Here is a 27087-nt window from a genome sequence, read left to right as displayed (position 1 = left end):
TTGTCTTATAATAATTTATTTTATTTCAACGTATAATGTACTGTGTAAGAATAAAAAGAAAAGAAATTAAAAATGTTCGTCTACACTTTGGGCTTACTTATAGACTGTACATACATACTTAAACATTTATTAAATGTAATCTTATGCTTTAGCCAATCCTGCTAAATCGCTGATACACTTGTTAATATTTTGTTTTTCTTGATCAGCTGTAATTGAGGATCGTACTTTAGCTACAACATAGTCAACAAGATTCTTCTGGGTAATTCTGCGCTCGATGTTTTGCTTCTCTACTTGGTAGTCCAACCGTTTCTTGACTTCAGAGTATGCACTGATGAGGCGTTCTCTGTAACTGGCCTCTAACTGAAGAGCTACATTTTCACGTTTAGCTTCAACCAATAAAGTTTGGCCTTCCATGCTTTTCTGGGCTTTTTCTTCATCGGATATTTGGTCGGTCAAAGATTGTTTTTGGTTTACACGACTTTCATTCCATGCGTTTTCATATTCCTAAAATAAATAAAAGGAAAATCATTAACTTGTAGTATGTAATTGCTTTTCAAAACAAGATAATATTAGTCTGAATGACTTTCGACAAATACAAGGAATATCTGATTATCTCGAAAAAGGGATCTATATTAATTTATAAAAATTACTGTTCAAAACAAGGGAATATTAGTCTTAATAGTCCAGGGAAATAAAGTTTTTATCAGGACACTGAACTATCCAGGTAGCTGATAACCCATTTTAGTTATTGTAGACCTATATAAAGAAACCCTAAAAAAAAATAAAAAAGCTTCAAAATGCCGATTTTTGAAAGTCAAAAAAACAGTGTTGCTTCGGAAGCTGCAAAATACGCGAAAATTGGTATTTTTTAATACGGTAAAAGTAACGTAGAACTTTGGTGTTTCACCCAAAGTTGTACAATGGAGTACTTAACAAACCCTCTAAATTTGAGAGCGATCCATTAATTACTTTAAAAGTTATTATATTTGTTTCTCCCAGAGACCTATTTTTTGCAATAAAATTGTTATTTATTTAATAAACTATTGAATTTTTAACTTTAAATCAGCATTTTGAAGCTTTTTCAATGTTATGAAAAATCAAATTTTGTATATTTATATGAATTATTTAGCTTTTTAACGGAACGTCATAAATCGGAAAAAATCGCGCTTTTTGCACTAAATTGTTGTTAATTAAAAAACAGCCTCCAATTCTGGGCAGGAAACAGATAGGTTTTCTTCGGCCGCACCTACATTCTGCCGTCCTTAGCCAAAACGCAGTATCTACAGAGACATCACATTTGAGTAAAATCGATTTTTGTTTAAGTATTCGTGTACATCTACACAAGATACGGCATAAGATGCGGTATGTTTAATGTATTTTGGCTTAACTTACGTCATTTTAGTAAGCAAATAAGATATATATTATGCACATTTGGGTTAGAACGAAGTAAAAATTTAATTTTTTCAGATTTTTGCAGATACGGCGTTTTCGCTAAGCACGGCAGCATTGGATCCGTATTTCTCCGATCCGACGTCAGTTTGAAAATAAATTAATGGTATTAAATGGCGGCACGCGGCACCTACATTGGATCCGTAAATCACCCGATATCGGGCGATTGATAGGAGAAGCTACAACAGAGAAGGAGTTCGACGTCGGTCGATATCGGATAGGAGAAAAACGGATCCAATGTAGGCACCGCCATTTAAGACTATGGGTTTATTTTTTAATCCGACGTCGGATCGGATCGAAGAAATACGGATCCAATGTAGGTGCCGCCTTCCTATAGGTCTATAATAACTAAAAAAGTTATTAGCTACCTGGATAATTCAGTGTCCCGAACATGGTCTATTTTTTCCCCGAGTAGATAGACTAATAAATGCAACGAAAATTTAAAAATCTCGAAAAAGGGTTCTATACGTAGGTGGTCCAATAAGTACTTAGCCTTACCGACCGATGGCGCCACAGTCGCCAACAAAATCTATCTACGAGAAATACATTCTCGTAGAGGGCCAATGTCAAAATTTCAGCCGAATAGGACTCATAGTTCTGTTTTGACCGCATTATGTAAACGGGTGTGTACGCGGATTTTAGAAAAATGGATAAAAGCAATATCGGTCGGTGATTAGATTCTTATTTCTTTAAGGGACATGACGCAGCGAAATCAAAGAACGCTCGGATACTGTGTACGGTGACTCTTGTCCTTCTGTCAAAAAGTGACAGTGGTCGCACGTCGGTTTTTGATGAACCACGCCTAGATGCCCCGAAGATGGCTACCACCTTAGATTAGACAAGGTACGAAAAATAGCGTAATATGGAGCAGTTTTCATCGGTGGTCTATCTATCTCTCTCTACCGGCGCTTAGCTTTCTCTCTCTAGCATATGATGGCCGCTGCCGCTGTAACTCTGTGTCATTCCATTACTCCCACCTCTTGGTAGATACGCTCACACTCATACGACAGAGAAAGATAGCTAGACCACTGTACTTAATATTGGCGTTACACCCCGATGCATTGAGCGGCCTATACCTAGCCTGGTCTATAGTTAATGTGTCTATGGCTAACACGGAGGATAACGTGACAAAAACAATGTGGCCGGAAGTAGAACCGGAAGTCGATATTTGAACTCTTCATGTAACTTTGCGTCGATTTATATATGATTTCTCTAATTTTGAATCATTTTTGCGAAACTTTCGGTCATAACTTTTAACCAGAAGTGACACTTTAAAGCAGTACTTTCCGTTGCAACCCTGAAACTGAAAGTCAGATGTCAAATTTCTCACCTTTAATCATGCTTGGGTTATAAGCTCTCATTAGACACCTCATTTGTCATTCTACCTTTTTCAATAACGGAGGGGTTGTGTTTATTGACAGACAGACAGACATGGATAATAGGGAACTTGCAGAAAATTTTAAATTCGAAAAAAATGTTATAAATCACAACAGAACATAATTTAAAACATGTATCAAAGATAAAAAAGTTTTGTTTGTTTTTCGTTTGGCCCCTAAAGACGATTAAAAATTCAAATTATACCAGCCAGCCCAAAACGCATCGTGACGTCATCGGGCTATATGTTTACATTCTGAACCAACAAAGTAAACAAAATTGTATATAATTTTAAATTAGACATTATAAACGTCAGTAGAAAATGCAGTTATGTGACGTTACGTTATGTGACGAAGTGTTTTTGATCGTTTGAACTATTCATAGAAAATTTGTACTTTTACAAAATGGTTTTATTTTCCATAGTAAACCTTCTTTCCTTTCCTTCAATAACTATATCAAACTCCAATCTCAACAAACTGGTATATATTATTACAATGACATACGATAAATGTCATTAGAATATAAATATTTTTCCTTTATTGCGGGACGATAAGCTGGCCAAATACCCAAGTAGGTGGAGGCCAATAAACTAAAGAAGAAGCAAAAGAATATACCTAAATATAACCATAAACGGAACCATATAGTTAAACTATGTGACGTCACGGGTCGTTTGAACTATTTTAAAATACAGATGACTGTAAATTTGTACTTCTAAGTTATTATGACTTTTTGAAGCGTGAAATCTTGGAAATCTCATTTTTATACAAAACTGAACATTATTATGTAATAAAAAAAATGTCCAAGTTCCCAATTCAAGGTTTTCACATTTTAATGTAAAATAGATGAAAACAGCATAATTCCTTTCCCTTTCTTGTGAGTGGGAAGTGTAAGGCCCTGTTACCATTCTTCAAGGATTGTTTATCACCTCATATTTGGGTGATTAAGGCCCGGCCTTTTCACCTCCAGATAACTAGGTATCGGGAAGTTTATCTGGCAGATTACATGTAAATCTGTCAGATAAACTTCCCGATAACTAGTTATATGGAGGTGAAAAGACCGGGCCTAAACCATTTAATTCAGCGGTTCTTGTATTAGTACCAGGTGTCTTATTATGTTTTAAAGAACTTATTATACTTATAATTTCATTTTTGGGTGGTTCATGAATTTCTCTCTCGACTGATAGGATTACAGGTGCATTTTCCACTTCTGCATTATTATTAGTCGGAGAGATAGAAGCGGATTTTGTGCGTGATAAGTAATATGGAAAAACTATACGGGGATATGTTGAATTAGTTGTGTACATGACTTTCACCAACGGCCGGAAACCAGAGTTGGGGCCGAGGGTAGTTATAAGGGGTCAAAGTCGGGGATTTTATTATTTTTTTTATGACGCTTATGATCGAGATAGTGCACCAAAATTTGGGAATAAGTAGGTCATGACGTAACTAAGTAAAATCTCAAGGGGCGGAACGCTGCGTGGCCGACAAAGGGGTGGGGGTAGGGGTAAATATAAAAAATATAAAGGGTTTTTTGCGACGTTTATGATTGAGATAGTTTACCAAAATTTGGGAATAAGTAGATCATGACATTACTAAGTAAAATCCCCAGAGCCGGAAACCAGAGTTGGGGATGAGGGTAGTTATAAGGGGTCAAAGTCGCCGTTTTTATTATTTTTTTTATGACGCTCATGATCGAGAGAGTGCACCAAAATTTGGGAATAAGTAGGTCATGACGTAACTAAGTAAAATCTCCAGGGGTGGCACTCTGCGTGGCCGACAAAGGGGTGGGGCAGGGGTGAATACAAAAAATATAAGGGGTTTTTTGCGACGTTCGTAATTGACAGAGTGCACCAAAATTTGGGAATAAGTAGACCATGACATAACTAAGTAAAATCCTCAGAGCCGAAAAGCAGAGTTGGGCAATATGAGCATTATTTTTTTTGTGACGCACATGATCGAGATAGTGCACCAAAATTTGGGAATAAGTAGGTCATGAGGTAACTAAGTACAATCCCCAGGGGTGGAACGCTGCGTGGCCGATAAAGGGGTGGGGGTAGGTGTAAATATAAAAAATTTAAGGGGTTTTTTGCGACGTGCTACATTGAGATAGTGCACCAAATTTTGGGATTAAGTAGACCATGACTTAGCTAAGTAAAATCCCCAGAGCCGGAAACCAGAGTTGGGGATGAGGGTAGGTTTAAGGGGTCAAAGTCGCAGTGTGTATTATTTATTTTCTGACCCGGCACAACATTTGTCTCCCATGCAGCGTTCCGCCCCTGGAGATTTTACTTAGTAATGTCATGATCTACTTATTCCCAAATTTTGGTGCACTATCTCGATCACGAACGGCAAAAAAACCCCCATATATTTTTATACTCACCCCTGCTCACCACCCCTTTGTACCCCAAGCAGCGTTCCGCCCCTGAAGATTTTACTTAGTTACGTCATAACCTACTTACTACCAAATTTTATATAGCGCCACAAAAAAAATAATAAAAACCGCGACTTTTACCTTATAACTACCCTCGTCCTCCACTCTGGTTTCCGCCTCTGGGGATATTACTTATTTATGTCATGTTCTACTTATTTCCAAATTTTGGTGCACTATCTCAATCACGAACGTCGCAAAAAATGCCTTATATTTTTTTATATTCACCCCTGCCCCACCCCTTTGTCGACCACGCAGCGTTTCACTCCTGGAGAATTTACTTAGTTACGTCATGACCTACTTATTCCCAAATTTTGGCGCGCTATCTCGATCATGAGCGTCACAAAAAAAAATAATAAAAAACGGAAATTTGACCCCTTATAACTACCTTCGTTCCCCACTCTGGTTTCCGGCTCTAAGGATTTTAATTATTTATGTCATGGTCTACTTATACCCAAATTTTGGTGCACTATCTCAATCACGAACGTCGCAAAAAACCCGTTATATTTTTTATATTCACCCCTACCCCCACCCCTTTGTCGGCCACGCAGCGTTGAGCCCCTAGAGATTTTACTTAGGTACGTCATGACCTACTTATTCCCAAATTTTGGTGCACTATCTCGATCATGAGCGTCATAAAAAAAATAATAAAATCCGCGACTTTGACCCCTTATAACTACCCTCGGCCCCAACTCTGGTTTCCGGCCGTTGGTGAAAGCCATGTACACAACTAATTTAACATATCCCCGTATAGTTTTTCCATATTACTTATCACGCACAAAATTCGCTCCCAGCTCTTAGACTATATGATTTAGTCGCTCATAGAAATATTCTTTCCACCTTCTTAAGGCGGATCCACATCAATAAAAATTTATATTGTGCGTCGTATTTGATGTAAATTTGCTCGTGAACGCTGAAATTTTTGTTGATGTGGACTGTGCGCCGCATAGACTAACGCAAAAATATGTTCGTGACGAAGGCACACTATCCATCGTGCTGTCGGTTTTTCAGTTGACTTCAAAGAAATTTGTGCCGCACAGTAATGTTAGTGTGGACTTGATTATCCACTTGCCGCTAAGTGGATTCGGCGGCACAACACATGAACTAAATATTTATGTCTTAAAAATACTTGGCCAGATTTAAAATTGTGCTGCAAATATTTTTTCTCTATTTTAAAATACAACACATACACAAATTTTTATTGATGTGGATACTTCCATCACTAGCCCGGGTATTTATAGTTAGTTATTTATTTTAGTATAGTAGATTTTCATCTCTATTTAATTCCTTCTCTATTGCAGTTTGATTTGCTTCCTTGCTCACTTATATTCCATTTTTTTGCTTACATCCCACAGTCTTCTGGATATTGGAGTCACAATTGATTCCTGTACACTACAGGAATGTAGGTACCGGGTGTCCCAATAAGAATGGCTCTCGGCCATATCTCAGGAACCGTTTATAGTAGAGCTTTGAAATAAAAAAATTTATAACAAAAGTTGCCTCAGGAAAAGCCTGGAAATTATTTTCATAATTGTGGGACCACCGCTAGAGGGCGTACTTGAATATCAAAAATTAAAAAATCTAAATTTTACAAAATTTTCCTAATGAAGGGGCACTGAAAATCCGATCTTCGTATTCTTCATAAAATTCTACGCATATTTGATTTAACAAGTTTAGGTCTACCTTTGGAAATAAGAGGTGGGGGTGAGTGGGAACCTTGTTATGAAAAACTGGCTGTGAGTCCGGTTCTGCTTAATCAAATTTTGCAAACTTGGTCTTGTTGAAGACAGATCTTTTTCATCAATGTAAAAGTTATGATTTCGAACCAACTTACTGAGTAATATGCCAGCTAGAAGGCGTTATTTAATTTTTTTCAGAAATCTAGTGTTCCTTGGAAAATATTAAATACAAACATGCATTTTTAATACCATATTACAAAATTAGATAAAATTAGCAACAGAATAGCGAAAACCGCATGTTAATACCTTTTTTCTATCTCGAGATATCTTACAAAACGTGTAAATTTAAAAACATAACTGTTACTGTCACCGGTAAACGAAATTCATTAAAAGTAGTGTGCTATGGAAACAACAAAGAAACATTTTCTAGCTGCCAACGTATATTAGGTCTTTTCAACGCTTCTCATTTGTTTCGAGCCTCGTTCATATCTCGTATATGAATATTATACACGGATTATACGGCATACAGAGGCTCGAAACAAATGAGAAGCGTTGAAAAGCCCTATTACAAAGAAATAAAAACAACTATTTAGTGATGACATAAACGTTCAAATTTTTGCCCATAATTTTCGTTGCAAACATTTACTCTTTCAAGAGTAGATTGAACAGCAGTCTCAATTTCTGCTCTCGATATGCTTTGAATGGCGTTTAGTATTCTCTGGATAATGTATTCTAGAGTAGTGTATGATGGGCACAATTTGAATATTTAGGTCGTCACTAAGTAGTTCTTTTTGTTCTGTGTTATATTTAATTTTAATAGTATTGTTTCTCTTTATATTGTTGTTTTAATTAATTATATTTTCATACGTTGACGTTGATAATGTTATTTTGTTTTTTTCCACAGCACACTACTTTTCATTAACTTAGTTTACCGGTGATAGTAACAGTTATGTATAAAATTTACACGTTTCTCGAGATATCTTGAGATAGAAAAAAGGTATCGACATGCGGTTTTCGCTATTCTATTGATAATTTAATCTAATTTTATAAAGTATGATTAAAAATGCATACTTGTATTTAATATTTTCCAAAGAAAACTAGATTTCTGAAAAAAATTAAATAACGCCTCCCAGCTGGCTTATTACTTATTAGGATGGTTCAAAATTATCACGCTTACATTAAAGAAAAAGATCTGTCTTCAACAAGACCCAGTTTTCAAAATTTGATTTAGCAGAACCGGACTTACAGCCATTTTTTCATAACAAGGTTCCCACTCACCCCCACCTCTTATTTGCAAAGGTAGAGTTAAACTTGTTAAATCAAATATGCGCAGAATTTGATGAAGAATACAATAATCGGATTTCCATTGCCCCTTCATAAGGAAAATTTTGTAAAATTTAGATTTTTTATTTTTGATATTCAATTACGCCCTCTAGCGGTGGACCCACAATTATGAAAATAATTTCCAGGCTTTTCCTGAGGCAACTTTTGTTATAAAATTTTTTATTTCAAAGCTCTACTATAAACGGTTCCTAAGATATGGCCGAGAGCCATTCTTATTGGGACACCCGGTACATATATCTTCGATAGAGGAGACCAATCTTTTTGAAATCAGTACATATGATCAATATGACTATGACTATTATATGCACTGGGATGCAAAATTAACCGGACACCTTAAAAATGGGTTATTTTTGATGTCTCGAATTTCCTAAACCTGTTGTCCGATTTAAGTGATTTTTTAATATTTTATAGCCTTATTCTTTAACAATATCGCTGTAATAATATTGTTGCTAAACAGGTGAATTTTCATTGTGTACGGGGTGTACCAATGAAACTGTGTTTTTTTTCTCAAACTTCGCATCACCCTGTGGAATTTTCTAGCATTTATAAAACACTCAAATTAAAACCCAACTATAGCCTCATGTTTGCTCAACATGCCGTTTTTTATTCATTCGCTTATGTTGGACCATAAAAAAGTTAGGTACTTTAACAATTAGCCAAGTTTTTCAGGAATACAGGGTGTTCTTAAATAAGTATGGCAAACTTCAAGGGGTAATTCTACATAAAAGAATATGACAGTTTGCTTTATAAATTTATGTCCGCAAATGCTTCGTTTCTGAGATAGAGGGCGTTGAAATTTTTCTTACAAACTGACGATTTATTTATTGCTTTAAAACTGGTTGAGATATGCCAATGAAATTTGTTGGGTATTAAGACGTAGTTATTGTACATTTTTTTACATACAAGTAAGAATTTAATATTCACCATTGGCGCGCATACGGGTAATATCAGCTATCATATTATCCGTATGCGCGCCAATGGTGAATATTAAATTCTTAATTGTATGTCAAAAAATGTGCAATACCCACCTCTTAAAACCGACCAAATTTAATTCGCATATCTCAACCGGTTTTAGAGCAATAAATAAATCGTCAGTTTGTAAGAAAAATTTCAACACCCATATATCGGAAACGACGCAGTTGCGGACATACCGTTTAAAAAGCAAACTGTCATTATTTTTTATGCAGAATTACCCCTTAAAGTTTGCCACACTCATTTAAAAAACCCCTGTATTGATGAAAAACATGGCTAGTTGTTAAAGTATGTAACTTTTTTAAAGTTTAATGTAAGCGAACGAACCACAAAACAAAATGTTAAGAAAACATGAGGCTATAGTTGGATTTTCTGCGAAAGTGAAAGTTCTGCGAACTTTCACAAGTGAAGCAACAGTGACAGTGACGTTTATACTATCAAAAACAATAATTTTTATACACATAGGCACGAAATGTTGCCAAGTCAGTGCCGTTCGATTTCTTGTTACAAAAAAATAGATATTTAGTAGTTCCAATGTGACACAAAATCTAGGCGAGGGATAAAAAAGTTTATTTGAAGAAAGTGTATTTTTTTGTCTTTCTTAATGGCGGTACAGGCTCCTTTTTTCAATATTTTATTTAGTTATAGAGTAATTTCCTCATACTAACATATTTCTGAAATTGGGCTCTGTACCGCCATTCTTTATTATATTACGAATATGTGTGCCAAATATCTCTACAAAATATTCAAAATTAGAGCCGCAATCTTGGAACGCGTTTGTTGCTACCTGTTGATCGCTACTGTTTGCTCTTAATTTCAGTATTTTATAAATGCTAGAATATTCCACAGGGTGATGCGAACTTTGAGAAAAAACACAGTTTGATTGGTGCACCCGGTATACAATGAAAATTTAACTGTTTAGCAACAGTATTATTACAGCGATATTGCTAAAGAATAAGGCTATAATACGTTAAAAAAAATCACTTAAATCGGACAACAGGTTTAGGAAATTCGAAACATCAAAATTGACCCATTTTTAAGGCGTCCGGTTAATTTTGCACCCCAGTGTAGTTATTTGAATTTTCAAATTAATATAACAATATTTTTAACATGTCTATAATGATACATTCTCCTCTTAAAGTTATATAAATCAGCCTAAATTAACTAACAATACAACACAACTTGGTCATTTATACCGATGAACCAATGAAATTGAAGGTGCTCAATAACGAAATAAAGTAAAAACAAGAAATTACAGCAGAACTGTTCAGATTTAAATGAGATATAGTCTCTTAAATGGCAACAGTGCGCGATAGACGTAAACATTAGCAAGGTGTATTAGTTGCCGACAGCGCAGTATCATTTCACTAGCAAAATGGAGATAGCTATTTCTTTTGGTTTTTGAATATTCTTGGACAATCTTTCCTTGCATAATAATCACTTAAATTATTCATTAATTTAATTATGTAATAGGATTATTTTTTCACTAACTATGTATGCAGTAATTACAATAATTTATATAATATACATATATATTCAATAAAAACTAATAATCGAAAAAAGAGAAAAAATGATTAATCACATACTGTTACTATCGGAACAAGTAGATAAATTTTGAACACCTTTAACAAATTAAAATACAATTATGCATACAGCAATGTTGCCGATTTTTGGGGGTTCCTTCAGTCTCTTATATCTAATCAAAAACTAAATGGTCTGTATAAAGTTTGAGAAAATTTATTCTTACCTCAATTTCCTTATCAAGATATGCAGCCAATTTTGGACCAAGGGTCTTGATACCATATACCCACATAATCAATAGGGAGAGACCACTGTAATATTCATGTTCCAAAACATAAATTTCTTTGCTAACCAGGTATGTAGACAAGGTGACTGCGAAAGTGTAAGGTCCTGTGACACCAGTTTTTTTGTAGAAAAATTGGAACCACTCATCAGGAATGAATCCCATGCGTACTTTTCCTGGTTCTTGTCTTGCCTATTAACAAATTGTAAAGTTTAGTTACTCAAACATCTAACAAAAATCTAAATTAAAACAAGATTAACCTTTTCAGTTTACATTACCATGTGTTTATCTACTGGAAACACCCCCATGTGTTTAAAAGTAAAAAGCAATAACATAAGAGATATCAATACATACAAAGGTAAGAGTAAAATCTCAAAATCCGCTATACTTATCTACAGTGCTGTTTTTGTAACGATATAGATTCTGGTACGCAATGTTCTGGGGAGTCTGGGGAGTGTTCATAAGGGGGGTCCGCCCTCGGGAAAACATTTTAAATTTAGCCTCAAAAAGGGCGTTTTAAAGCTATTTGGCAACAACGAAAAAATTCAGGAATTTATCTATAATTTTATTGTTTTTTTGTCCCAAGAGGTACCGGTACTCACCGGCACGTACCGTCACAAAAACAGCACTGCTTATCTATAACACTCAATGAGGAAAAGTTGAACTAAAATTCAAATTCAAATTCAAATGATAAGTTTATACCGGCAAAGAAGAGGTTTCTTGTAACAAAAATAATACTCTGGGCTAATTAGCAAAATACAAGGAAAAGTTATTTACCAGCAATTTTATTGCTGGAATCGAATATTATTATTGTATGTATTAATAATATAGATATGCAAAGTCCGCAGATAGTGTGCTACTTTTTTTATAAACAAAATGGCGCCCGAAAATCGTGTTTTTTTCAATTGTTGCATAGAGACGCATAGAGCAATTAAATTCTGCATAGAGACGCGTTTTTTCCGATTTACTTTGATGAAAACTTTCCCCGGAAAAAGCGGGTTTTTCCAACAAAATCTTTAATTTTCAGCTAAACTTTTAGATAAGTAGTTGTTAATCAATAATTAAATAACTTGGTAACGTAAAAGCCCTTTCCGTATATATTATAATTCCAGAAGTCTATGGAAATTGAATGAACAGTTTAGCAACAATTAAAATGTTAATTAAAAATTTACGGTCGCTATAATAACGACAATAATTATGACGCATAAGAATAACTATGATTTTTTCATAAAAAGACACTATACCTATCTAATGTACTTTACAGAATTGAAATTGGACTATTTAAGCGGCCTCAGAAATATTTTAAAATTATAAACAATTTTTTGGTTTATAAACAAATAGAATATCTCGGGAAATATTAAACTAAATTAAATTGTGAAAACGGTATTCGAAAGACAGCGACAGGACGCTTCTTTTAAAAGAAAAAACGTTTAATTATGAGGAGTGGTTCTTGAGATACAACCGGTCAATGTTGACCAGAAGTTACGGCAAAGATATAAACAATAGGATCAGAATTTTCAAACCATCACCTTTTTATTTTTGTCCTCTTTCTCCACACCAATTTTCATATCTTTAAAATTTTCATAACATATATTATTATAATAAAAACTATCGATAATACGTGTGAAAATTGCCAAAAATAGCAAAATTCCAATCAAAAATTAGATTGGAGAAAATATAACCCTCAAAGTTCAAAATCGGTATACGTTAACAAAATGCATTTTCTCGGCTTCCCATAGAGCAATTTCCTTCATTCTTTTTTGTTCCCTAATAACTCGAGTAGAGCCATCGAACTAACGCATTATTAAATGTCAAACTTGCTTTTGTTTTGTTATAATAGATTAAATTATTTATAAGAACAGAAAATTACATATTTTTTCCAGTTGTAGGCTTTTTTTAGATAAACTTACTACAAGTGTACCTTTTAAAGTTAAAAACATAAATATTCTCATTTGAAAGCTGTATAATTATTTAAACAATTTTATTTAAATAAATTAAAATATTGTGTTATAATAAATAAATTAATTTATTATAACAAAACAAAAGCAAGTTTGACATTTAATAATGCGTTAGTTCGATGGCTCTACTCGAGTTACTTGGGAACAAAAAAAGAATGAAGGAAATTGCTCCATGGGAAGCCGACAAAATGCATTTTTTTAACGTATACCGATTTTGAACTTTGAGGGTTACATTTTCTCCAACCTAATTTTTGATTGGAATTTTACTATTTTTGGCAATTTTCACACGTATTATCGATAGTTTTTATTATAATAATATATGTTATGAGGATTTTAAAGATATGAAAATTGGTGTGGAGAAAGAGGACAAAAATAAAAAGGTGATGGTTTGAAAATTATGATCCTATTGTTTATATCTTTGCCGTAAATTTCGGTCAAATTTGACCAGTTGTATCTCAGGAACCACTCGTCATAATTAAACGTTTTTTCTTTTAGAAGAAGCGTCCTGCCGCTGTTTTTCGAATACCGTTTTCACAATTTAATTTAGTTTAATATTTCCTGAGATATTCTATTTGTGTTTCTAACCAAAACATTGTTTATAATTTTAAAATATTCCCGAGGCCGCTTAAATAGTACAATTTCAATTCTGTAAAGTACATTAGATAGGTATAGTGTCTTTTTATGAAAAAATCATAGTTATTCTTATGCATCATAATTATTGTCGTTATTATAGCGACCGTAAATTTTTAATTAACATTTCAATTGTTGCTAAACTGTTCATTCAATTTCCATCAGCTTCTGAAATTGTAATACATACGGAAAGGGCTTTTAAGTTACCAAGTTATTTAATTATTTATTAACAACTACTTATCTAAAAGTTCAGTTGAAAATTAAAGATTTTGTTGGAAAAACCCGCTTTATCGGAAAAGACACGTCTCTATGCAGAATTTAATTGCAGTGAATTTTTATTTGGGTGTTTTTGGTCTAAAGTTAAAATCTTTGGAGTTATAGAGCAAAAATTGAAAAAAACACGATTTTCGGGCGCCATTTTGTTTATAAAAAAAAATAGCACACTATCTGCAGACTTTGCATATCTATATTATTAATACATACAATCGTAAGATTCGATTCCAGCAATAAAATTGCTGGTAAATAACTTTTCCCAAAAATGGCCTATTCTCCGATAATCAGCCCAGACTATAAGAAAATGCAATAGAATATTAATTTTGAAATTAGATACATAATTTTTGACCAATTTTAGAAAGTTGGAGATCATACTGGATTAGGATTTTCTTGCAAGGTGTGGGTGACACAAGTTAAATCACTGTAAATAATTCTAGGGGAAACTTTTCTTACAAATACAGTATGAGGCAAAATAAACAGTACTGAAACGAATATTGAAATGTTTATGATTATTTGGCGGGTATATGTGAAAAGGGTGTATGTCAAAACACTGTCCGGAAAAAGGTAATAGATTTTTATTATATTTTATTTATTAATTTATTTAACGATATGGCCACGTCTAAAGAACTAACTCAACTGGATGGTGAAGAATCTGATGATGGTAAGAGAAAGAGGGGTGAGAAAAAAGACGACCAAGATGAGAACCCTTTCAGCAAAAGCAGAAAATTATTTAGGTCTCCAGCTAAGAAAGATTGTGATAATACAGAACTGAAAGAAATGATGATCGCTCTTATGAACGAAGTTAAGGGAATACGAAAAGACCAGCAGAGCTTTCAAGAGGAAATTCGCAACCTAAAAAAAGAAAATTGTGAATTGAAGGGAAAGGTAAATTTCCTGGAAAGCAGGATTGAAAAGATGGATAAACAATTTCGAAAACAAAACATTGTGATTAAAGGACATGATTTCAAAGAAAATGAGGAAATTTAAGATGCCACCAAGTTCATAGCAAATCAATTGAATGTAAACGTGAAAATAAAAGATGTGCAGAAAATAAGAACCTCTCAAGGGAAACTGCCAGTGGCGATAGTAAAAATAGATACAATGAAGGATAAAGAACTTATTATGAAGAACAAGATTAAATTAAGAGAAACACGGTACTTCATTGAAAGTGATCTAACACAAGCCGAAGCCAGACTACAGAAAGAGTTAAGAGATATGGCGAGAGAAGAAAAAGGAAAAGGTAATGAAACGAAAGTCGGCTATCAGAAAATATGTATAAATGATGAATGGTGGAAATGGAACCATAATACTGAAAAATTAGAGAAAATGGAAAAAAAAACTAATGCCAAACAAACACAGTGGACAGATAAATACGGAAACGAATAAGGCACGAAATATGATTATGATAGGACAATGGAATGTTAGAGGGACTTTTGAAGTAGGGGCACTAAAAAATTTATCAGATACATTGGAGAAATATGAGATAGATATTGCAGCTATACAAGAAACTAAACAAAAAGGAAATTTCTGCATAGATGTGGGAAGCTTCAACAGTGGAGACAATGAACGTATATTTGGAGTTGGTTTCCTTATAAAGAAAAAAATTGCCAGTCTGGTGATAGATTTTGAGGCAGTCACAAGCAGATTATGCAAAATAAGAATGAGGGGAAAATATAGAAAAATAACCCTTATAAATGTACATGCACCAACGGAAAACACAGAAGAAGATGTTAAAGATAGCTTTTATGAACAGTTAGAGTATTTGTTGTACCAAATACCATCATATGACACAAAAATAATTGTAGGAGATTTCAATGCCAAGATCGGCAGAGAGGACGTATACAAACAAATAACAGGGGGGAAAGTAAACATAGGGAGAGTAACCTGAATGGAAAAAGAGTAATAGAATTTGCTTTCGAACACAGTATGCGAATTATGAGCACTTATTTCGACCACAAAGAAATTCATAAAGGTACCTGGGTATCACCTGATGGACAAACAGTAAATCAAATAGATCATTTGCTAATAGAAGCCAAACATACGAGAGCCATAAAAGATAGCCGAAGTTATAGAGGTGCAGATGCAAATTCTGATCACTTTTTGGTCAAAGTCAAAATGGAGCAAATAATTCCCACAATTCATGAGACTAGTTGTACAAAAATGAAAAGATATAACGGTGCACTACTTCAGAATAAACAGGTTAAGAAAAAATTCAAGCAGCAAATTGAAGAAAAAATAGAAAGCCAGACAACAGTAGATGATATAGAAAGCGGATGGTTACAACTAAGGGGAAACATTCAAGATTCAGCCGACTCAGTATTATTAAGAAAAAGACAAAGTAAACAAACATACTGGTATGATGAAGATTGTAAGAAAGCAATTAGGGACCGAAATAAAGCCAGAATAAACAGCATAATGAGAAATAATGAAGAAAATAAACAAGCTTATGCTGAAAAAAGACGGGAAGCAAAGAAGATCTGTAGAAGAAAGAAGCGGTTAAATCTAGAGCAGAAATTAGACCGCATTGAAGAAGATTTTTTAAATAAAAAGTCAGGAATTTCTACCAAGAAATAAAACGAGACCGAACCCAGTACAAAACCACATCAAGATATTATTAAGACGAAGAGGGAAATCTGATAGGTGGAATAGATGAAAAATTAAGAAGATGGACCAATTATTTCGAGAACATATTATGCACAGACGACCAAGATGAAATAGAGCAAATGCAACTACCACATGAAGAAGAAAGAGACCCAAATGTGAATGAGGAAGTACCTACCAAGGAAGAAATTATAGATATCATAAAAAACTTAAAAAACAACAAAGCACCGGGAGAAAACGGTATCATTGCAGAGTTTTTAAAAGATGGTGGCGAAGGGCTTCAAGAAGAAATCACTGAGTTAATATGTGAAGCGTGGATCAAAGAAAAAATACCCAATCAGTGGAAAGAAGCTATCCTATGTCCTGTACATAAAAAAGGAGACGTTACAGAATGCAGAAATTACAGGGGAATAGCTCTACAAGATACAGGATATAAGATTCTGGCCATATTAATTAGAAATAAAATTAAAACAAAAGTTGAAAATTGTCTAGGTGAATATCAAGCGGGTTTTAGAGCACACAGATCGGTAATAGACCAAATTTTTGCAATGAAACAAATTTTATCTAGCTCATATGAATTCAACCTAGCATTAAATATGTTATTTATTGATTTTAGACAGGCATACGATACCATAAAAAGAAGTAAAGTATATGAAACGCTAGAATATTTTGAATTTCCACCAAAAATAGTAAGATTGACTAAATGCATACTTAGTGATACTAAAAGTAAAGTTATGATAGAAGGACGGGTTTCGGATAGCTTTATGACCAATAGAGGCCTGCGACAAGGTGACCCGTGATCAACAGATTTCTTCAATTTAATTTTAGAGAAGATTTTACGAGAATGCAACATCTATACTAAAGGCACAGTGTATCATCACAGGCACCAATGTGTAGCATACGCAGATGATATTACCTTAATAACAAGGAGACCTGCGGAATTAAGAGGCATCTTTAATAGACTAGAGAGAACAGCCAAGGAATATGGTTTAGAAATAAACTAAGAAAAGACGAAATATATGGTGATGAAGACAAATGAAAATCATCTGGGACAGTCCTTTAAGATACGAAGCCCAAGTAAAGAATACAACTCCGAAATTGTCGGCCAATTCGATTACTTCGGAGTAACACTAACAAATAGGAACGAAGAGAACCAAGAAATCGCAAAAAGAATGGCAAAAGGTAGAAAGAGTGCTGGGAGTCTAACGAAGACACTGAGGTCGAAGATAATATCCAGAAAAGCAAAAAAAAAACGAATATATACAACAGTTATCCGACCTACAGTACTCTATGCTAGCGAGACCTGGACATTAAATAAAGACATGGAAGTAAAATTAGATAGATGGGAACGAAAGATCCTCAGAAGGATAAATAGGTCTAAAAGAGGGGAACATCTGGCGAATAAGAACGAATGAAGAAATAATGCAAATATATGGACAACCAAAAATAACAACACTCGCCAAAATTCAAAGATTAAGATGGCTCGGGCATAAAGCAAGAATGGAAGAAGGAAGAGTTCCCAATAAACTAATAAACACGGAGGCTGGTACAAAAAGAAAAAGAGGACGCCCCCGAAGAAGATGGCTGGAGGCGGCAAAAGAAGATCTGAAGTCGCTGAGGGTACAAGATTGAAAAAACCTAGCACAAGACAGATAGAAATGGAAGAAAACCATTGAGCCTTGGGCCCCTAAGGCCTGTTAAGCTGAACTATATATATGTGAAAAGGGACATAAGTTGAAAAATGAGCTAAGTACATCATACGTTCCAAAAATGGATATTACACTTAGAGGAAAAGAGATATAAGGCATTCTACACATATTTACGGCGATTTGGTATGTGTAAAATGATATAACTGACTAAAAATGAGATTTTTAAAGTAATACGGGCTTATGTAGACTTATATGTGAAATATATAAAAATAAATGAAATATTTTGTGAATAGAGGTATATGTTCACATATGATCAAAAGTGTTCGAATATTTTTCTGATTTGCGTTTGGGTTAATAGACAGATATAAGTCAGATAGTGTAAGGGATATTTTGCCAGATGCATCTGACCACGAGGATAACTAACAGAGGGTAATTAACAATAATAAATTACTAGTAATAATTAGATATGTTTTGTTTGTACCTAGGTTTTAATAAAAAATGTTTGTGAAAAAATGTATGTTCTATTTTTTTTAATATTCAATATATTCCATATTTACTACAAAAAATGTGTTCTTGCGACATAATGAAGTCATATACCGAAGATAATACACATTTTATTGAAAAATAATAATGTATTGCATTTATGTCACAAAAATCACAAAAACCCGTTTTCCCAAAATTATACTTTTTTGACTTATATCCCTTTTCACATACGCCTACCATTTATCAATTTAGTATACATGATACAGCCTTGCAAGCATTATTCATGACATTCCCGATAAAACAGATGTTCAAGATGCCCTGCGTTCAGTTTCAAGCCTTTTTCATAGCATTGTGAACAAAGGCTGTTGAGTGGCACAAAAAAACCTTCAATTTTAGTTTGCACTTCCAGAATTTCAGATGGTCAATCAGTACGAAAAACAGCCTTCTTTAGCATTCACCATATGTATGCATCAGGTGGCATTAGGTCTGGTGAGTGCGATGGGTATGAAAAATACTGTCTGAATGTATTATTGGTAATGTTGAGGCAATTATGTTGCCTCAATATTGGTAATGTTAGCCTTGCAAAAAATTAGTGAAGATCGTACCATAGAACAACACAAGAGAGGAAAACATAATACTAGAGTCTACAAGATCCCAGAGGGGTAAAAGATAATATTGTGGAACACATAAAATTGTTTACACTTGTACCTTCTCATCGCACAAAGAGGAACTTGAAACAACTGTACTTAGAAGGTTTAAATATATCAGTAATGCACAGAATGTACTTGGAATAAGCCAAACTAAAAAAATTGTATGCTGTGGTTACAGTTAGACAATACAGGGATATTCTAAAACTAAACCCACTAAGAAAGATCACTGTTCAGTATACAGTGCTAATGGCAATACTGATCTGGGGAAAAGAACTAAAACAATGGAAGAAATTGACACTAGCCATATTTTAACCCTGCGTTAGTCAGGTGGAATGTGGTACACCCCAGCCAGAAATATTTTTGTTACTAATCAGGATGTTTTATTAAGAATGCAAAAAGAATAAGAGCTGTTAACTATAATAAAAAAAAACCAAAATCGAATAATTCTGTCATATCATATGCGAGGAACAGCAAAAGATATCAATTGCTGAAATTAATTTTAAAGGGAAAAGTATAAGGAAGACTAGGACTAGGAAGGCAAATAATTTCCTGGCTGAAAAATATTTTCAGAGCAGCAGTATACAAAGTAAAGATTGCCATGATGGTCGTCAACATCCAAAACAGATAGAAACCCCAAGAAGAATAACCTCATCAGGTAACAAATTGTGTAGCTCCAAAACAGATAATGGGGTTTTAAGGAAGTCTATACAAAAAAAAATCTTTGAAGTTGCAGTGTGGAACACTTCATGAAGCTACACAACTACACCCACTACAACCACTTTGAAATCAACAATCTACAAGCACCATATTTAATCCACAAGTTGTTAGAAGCAGGTATATGCTAGGGCCAATAAAGGATAGCAAAGAAATACAGTAATACCTCGACTTAAGCTACCCGACTTACGCGAATCCAGAGTTACGCGATTTTCAAATCTTGTCAATTAGTCATTTGAGCGCCACTAAATCGCTCACATACCGCCCACATATTATTGCTCATCAAATGTAGATATTTGGACTTTTACGAAATCAGCACATCACTAGAATTTAATTTGGAGATATTAGGTATTTCTTATCTACAGTTTTGTTGATAGTGATGACGTTGAAAAACTGTTGAATTCCCACAAGCGGAGCTAACTATTAATGACCTCATAGAAATGCATAAGGAAGAACAAGACATTGAAGAGCTTGATTGTTTGGATCCAGTTTAAACTGAAGATCAAATAACGGTTGGAAACTTGACTGAAGGTCTCAGTTTAATTGAAAAGGGCTTACAAATTTTAGAAAATATAAACTATAACAAAGATCGCATTTCTTCTACCAAACAAGGGATAAAAAAATTATTAGCCTGTTATGAAGAAATTTTGCGGGAGAAAACAAATCTTTGAGTTGTGTCTTTGTTAGATTTTATACAGCCTTCTACATCAAAATAAATTAAATTGACAATTTTATATTTGTGTATGCTATTTTTCTTAGCTTCCGGTCCCAATTACAAATAATGTATATGTTACAGTTCAAGTTGATTCTCAGTTAGAGTTGACTCCAACTAGTTGTGAGTCAACTCCAACTGAAACGTGCAGTAAAAGTTGATTTTAAAAATTTAAATCAACTTTTACTGGTTGGAGTTGACTCTTCCTGGATCGATTCAGTAAATGCTGATTATACGAGAATCTCAAGTGCATTTTTGATGAGTGTGCGTTTCTTTGTTTTGACCGTTTCAACTACTTATTAGTATAGTCTGTAACGTCGCCCCATTATGTAAATTATTCTGATTCGATTTTTTGCACAAACTTACTCAAAGAAATATATCCGTATAACAATCCTTATAACAAATACACAGGGTGTCACGCGGTACCGCGGTCGAAAAATTGTTTAACCAATTTCAGTAAAGTCAGTCAGTAAAGTGACTAATAATTTTATCGAACGAGTCTGATATTACGAGCAGAGGAACAGACGCGTTCGATAAAGAGCATTGAGGTGGTGCGTACAAAACTGTATCGTTAATCATAAAAAACATTAACACTTACTTACAACTTTGAGGAAATTTTTGTAATTTTAGATGAAATAAAAAATTCGTATGACAGTAATGACAGATGACTTTTGCATGATGGCCGGTTTTGATGTTTAATCGATAGTTATCAATATTGTATACCTACCTAATTACTAAATCTGTAAAGTTTTGATTTATTTTGTATGAATATAATTGCGAAACACTACAGAATTTTACTTTTTGACATAAATTTTATTAATAATAAGATAAATTTTGTACAATATTTTTAATAATTAAAGTAAATAAATTTTAATTTCACTCAAATAAATAATCGATTGCTGCCATTGACCACTTACATTTAATCTCGGTTAATTTGATTAATTATCGCGGCAGGTAAAGTAACATTCTTCTTTCAATACAACAAAGTGTTACTTTACTGCCGAAAATGAGGGCAAATGAGTACAATAATGAATGATTTTAGTGAAGTTTGGCGATAAACAATGATTTTAAACAAATTCGCAAAAATACATAGTTTTTTCACTTCGTACAAATTTTTTTTAGATCCGTTTAATAGCTTGGTTAAAGATCATTATTGTGAAAGTCGAGCGAGCGGCCGTGGAGTAACGGCATAATCGCTGGCCTCATACGCCAGTGCACGTGGGTTCGAGTCCTGCTAAAGACAAACCATTTTCATTTTCAATAATGACACGAGCCGTCTCACCGTGCCTCGGAGAGCACGTTAAGCAGTCGGTCCCCCTGGGCTAGTGTACATCGACACTAGTTACTTGAAACAGGGTTAAAGATGTAATTGGCGCCGGAACTGTCAGAAAGACAAAAATGCCATACGATATTATATATTATGAAAGTCAGAAACTAAAAAAATCAAAGATTAAACCTACCTCTATAAGATCCTGAAGAAATTTTTGTCATTATTTCATTAATAAGATATTATTTTTAATTATTAACAATGAGCGCTAACCGTGTATTGAGGCGCCGTCAATGTGAGTGCGAGTGAGATTCACCATTGGATGGCTGGAATGGTGCATCTCTTTAGCACTCACCATTGACGGCCGCCTAATACGCACTTAGCGCTCATTGTTAATAATTAAAGATAAAGCTTAGTAATAAAATAGTGACAAAAATTTTTGCTGGATCTTGTAGAGGGGGCTATAAACTTTGATTTGGTCACTTTCTGACTTTCATAATAATGGATTTTAACCGAGTTATTAAGCCTTGAAAATGGCTATTTTCGCATTTTTCAAATTTTAAATCGCGTATAACTCGACAACAATCAATTTTAGAGAAAAATCACAAAATACCTCTTTTTTTCTCAGAATAACCCAAATGATCTAAAAAAAATTGTTCAAAGTGAAAAAATCATTTTTGTGAATTTGTCTAAAAAAAATGTTTAAAAAACAATTTATCGATCAAGGTACTGCCTGGCACCCAGTAGATTTGTTATAAGGACCTCTTTTTGAGTAAGTTTGTGCAAAAAATTCGAATTGGAGTAATTTACCTAACGGGGTGACGATACAGGCTAGACTAATTTGAACATATTCAGTAACATTTAATTTCTAGAATCTGCTATTTGTGTGAATCAGAATCAACTTTTACTAAATGGCATTGGGAAGAGTATACTTTTCCTAGTTGGAGTCTACTTTTACTAGTAAATGTTGAATATAAATCTTCATTTTATATTTATAATCAACTTTCACTGAAACCAGCCGTTAGAGTTGACTCCAACTAGTTGGAGTCAACTCCAACTGGATAATCAACTTGAACTGTAACATATATACATACATATGCGAAATTACACCCCGACTTATGCGGTTATCGCTTGGTCCCACCTATCGTGTAAGTGCTGGGTATTGTATATAAAAAATATAATATAAAAAAAAGAATGTGTGTGTACTTCGTACGCACGTAAGAAGTTATACTTCTATTATATGATTTAAACGAAATTAATATACTTTTTATTTATATTTTATTTAAATATTAAACTAATTTATACTTACTACTTCTCAAACATTTTTATTAAAACAATTCCAAAAATTAAAATAATAAAAGAATAAAACACACACAAACACATTAAAAATGCCACAAATGATTTCTGAACATTAATTGTCGGAAATTTTTTTAACTAAATACGTATTTTCTGAAAATAAAATTATATAATAAATATACTTACAATCATAAAATGTATAAAAAAAAATAAAAAAATAAAAGTTTTTATTGGGATTCAAACCAGCTATCCCAGGCAAACCAGCAAACCCCAATATACAAACTAGGTTTGTATATTGGGGTTCATTCGCCTTAAACGATTCGCCACGGAGGCAATGTGTCATTATGTGTGAAGATCGACTAACTAAACGGATTAAGCTTTTGACATTTTTGAATTAAATTAAATTATTTTGATGTTGAATTGAAATGATTTAGAATTGAAAAAATACAACAAAACATAGAGTAAGAAAACAATATATTAGGTGAACATTGATAGAAATTTTGATGGTAATCAAATTATGTAAATAAAAGTATTACATACTATGTATTTTGGTAGGTTCAAATAGGTAGGTACCTACAATGTATTTTGGTAGGTTCAAATAGGTAGGTACCTATGATACATTTACAATTATTACGTACCTGTTGCTTTTAAAAACTATTTAAATGTCACTACAATTATAAACTTTTTTGTTTCTGTCCTCACAACAATAAAACTAATATATTGTACATTTGTTTACCTTCATATTGAACAATTATTTATTATTGACAGATCATTTTAACACCCAATCAGAGCCCGTATAATGACTAATACCATACTGTCAATGTGCGTATGCGCGCAGATCAATATAAATTCACCCTCAATCTCAATCGTGCCTAAAGAAGTATAACTTCAAAAATATAAACATTTGGGTACAATATTTAATGAAAAAAAAAAATGAGTACACAGAAGAGATTAAAGGAAGAATAGGACAGGCAAGAAATGCTTTCATTTCAACAAACTGAAAAACGTATTATGTAGCAGGGACATTACAATTTCTTTAAAGATAAGACTTCTGCGATGCTACATGTTCTCCTTATTATTTTATAGGTTGGAGGCTTGGATTTTAAAGACAGATGTTTCGGACAGATTAGAAGCCTTTGAGTTATGGCATACAGAAGGATATTAGAATAAGTTGGGTGGATAGTCACAAATCTCTAGGTGCTGAGGAGAATAGAAAAAGATAAAGAGGTTTTAAATACAATTAAACTTAGAAACCTGCAATATCTGGGGCATATCATCAGGGGTGAGCATTATAACTTGTTGCAATTAATAATACAAGGAATGGAAGAAGATGCATCACCTTGTTAAACAATTTGAGGGCTCGGTTTAACTGCACTGCTGATCTCTTTAGAGCAGCATTATCGAACGTGCGAATTGCCATGATGGTTGCCACCCTTCTTAGAGGAGATGACACATGAAGAAGAAAGAATAGCAAATAAATAAGTGTATAAAATTTCACATAATTTTTTGTTGAAAAGTAACACCACACTCAAAAGGTTGATTTTTAATTCTTAGGTCATTTTGAAGGTTATGTACTTACAGGTCTGGCAAAAGCTACTTCACCAGGTCTTTCATCAGTTTTGGCTACTTGGGTATTGGCGGTCGAAGTGCTTGTAGCTCTTAAGCAATTTGCTACTAGAGATTTTGAGGCCTGTCCTACAAATAAATCAAAGATTAAATATAGGAACCTATTACATAAACCTTTTGACAGTAGGCTATATTACTTTTTTGTTTAAATGTATACATGTAAATATGGTTTACCTGAAAGAATTGCTGCCCTGGAAAGCATTTTAATATATCTTTTTGATTTCCTTATATATTGAATTTAACTTTAACTAGTCTTTTAAAAAGATGGAAAAATGTGAAAATTACAGCACCCACTGGACCTCGCACTATCGTGTCGTTCACGGAAATGTCCGATTGTCATTTGTCAAATTAGATAAAAATAGAGATGGACGATTCGGTTCGGTTCATGTTCATCAGACGCAGACGTACCCGTACAACAACGGTACAAGTAACTCATTAGGGATTTCGTGACAAAATTATTGGAGTTTTTTGCGGCCCTTAATGTTAAATTAGAGTATGAATGAAAGACATAATATTTTACATTTTAATACCAATATCGTGATGCGGCGGACACATTAAATTTACAGCAGTAGAAATGGAACTTTTTTCTGATAACGATCAAATTTGTTTGTCAAACTTCTCATCAAAAACACACAACAACTAACACGCGTGAAACACTATCAAATAATTTGACAATTGACAAACACGTGAAATTTGACAAATTAATAATTTGATCGTTTACAGGGCCTTTAATATTCATCTGAAACACAGAATAGAAAACATTATGATTCCTGTGACTCCGTGGTATTGAGTAACTCCACATACATCATAAGGAAAGGAAATGGCAACACTGCGAAGTGCTAAATACAGCATTATTAATACTAAATACAACATTATTGTCTTGTCAGCATGTCAATGTCAGCATCAGGGTTGCCATATTACACGAATTATCGTGTAATTACACGATTTGTTCCTATTTTACACGATTACACGAATCAAGTATGAAATCTTACGATTTTCACCATTAAAAATTTTCAGTAGTATTTTTAATACATTTTTATTAAAATTCACTTAATACTTCCCTGTATTGTTTAAAAATTACTTTGCAAAGAAAGATAAATCCTCGGAAATTTGTAATGTATACTTTCATACCTAATCATAACATACCCTAATCATAACATACCCTAATGATAACATAAACATCATTGGAAGACTCTCAAGTTAAGTACTCATTTACACTAAAGTAAAATATAGGGGAATCCCCTGAAAATATTAGGAAGGTATAAATATCCCATATAGCACACAACGTCCGATGTACGTCCATATAACGTACATTTAAAGTCCAAACGTCCATGGACCAAAACTGGACGTACTATGTACGTACATTACGGGACGTCCATTGGACGTTTGATTTCAACGTATGGACATCCATTTGTGGTCCATGGATATTTTACACAAAACACGAGTATTATATTAAGTCCCAATACAAACTAAATGAGAATCTTCTTGACAACGTTGTCGCTCTTCGCGCTATCGGTCGTGAAAGGTAGTATTAGGCAGGTACTTTTAGGGGATTATCGCTGTTAATTGTTGTGGAATACTGAAGGATGGTTTATTTATGATAATTCACAGAATGGCAAACGCGCTTGTGATATACAACAACGGTACTGACTCTAAAAATAGTTTGGAACAGAAACAGAACAGAGATTAAACCTCTTTTAATGTGCATGCTTCCTAGGGCGTCATGCGTCATTATCTGAATCTCGTCTTTATGAAAATACATCCTGTGATATATTTGTGTTTTCTGTTTATCGTGCAAGTGCAGTCGTGCATTAATGAAGTTCCTAGTTCCTATAATAAAATATATATTATAATGAAGTTATAGTAAAGAGAAATAAAAAAGGTCTTTTGTGTAATATTTTTAAGTATAAGTTTAGCATTATAAGGAACTATTTCCTATAAAAGCTTTTTGCTATGTATTCACAAAATTATGGATACTAGATTGCTTTCTGAAAAGTGCCCTACAAATGTCCATAAGACGTACATTGAATGTACATAAGGTATACACTGAAAGCTCCAATACAACGTACAATGTACGTTTGTAGCGGACGTTCTATGGACGTCCAATTTTGTGAACTCTGGACATTCGTTGGACGTCCATTGGATGTCCATTGTACCTTAGCGGGACGTCCATTGGACG

General features: G+C 33.7%; 1 protein-coding gene across 1 annotated transcript; it reads right to left on the bottom strand.

Moving 5' to 3' along the window:
* On the bottom strand, nucleotides 1-25318 carry LOC126887522 (ATP synthase subunit b, mitochondrial). The gene is made up of 4 exons (XM_050655152.1): nucleotides 25083-25318; nucleotides 24862-24977; nucleotides 10993-11241; nucleotides 1-504 (listed from the first exon to the last, which is right to left on the bottom strand). Exons 1-4 carry the CDS (start codon nucleotides 25108-25110, stop codon nucleotides 142-144), a joined length of 756 nt encoding a protein of 251 aa, XP_050511109.1. The 5' UTR covers nucleotides 25111-25318; the 3' UTR covers nucleotides 1-141.
* Between the last annotated feature and the right edge of the window lie 1769 nt (nucleotides 25319-27087).

This window comes from Diabrotica virgifera, chromosome 6 (genome assembly GCF_917563875.1).
Source record: "Diabrotica virgifera virgifera chromosome 6, PGI_DIABVI_V3a".
NCBI classification, from domain to species: Eukaryota; Metazoa; Arthropoda; class Insecta; order Coleoptera; family Chrysomelidae; genus Diabrotica; species Diabrotica virgifera.
Note: the sequence above shows the minus strand (reverse complement) of the source record. Positions and strands in the feature narration are given on the sequence as shown.

Bases quoted from the DNA above. Each gene is read 5' to 3' on its own strand.
- LOC126887522 (XM_050655152.1), bottom strand. From the start codon at position 25,110: ATGCTTTCCAGGGCAGCAATTCTTTCAG. The intron at 24,978-25,082 runs GTAAACCATATT...ATTTATTTGTAG, and splicing joins CAGGGCAGCAATTCTTTCAG to GACAGGCCTCAAAATCTCTA. The intron at 505-10,992 runs GTAAGAATAAAT...TATTTATTTTAG, and splicing joins ATCTTGATAAGGAAATTGAG to GAATATGAAAACGCATGGAA.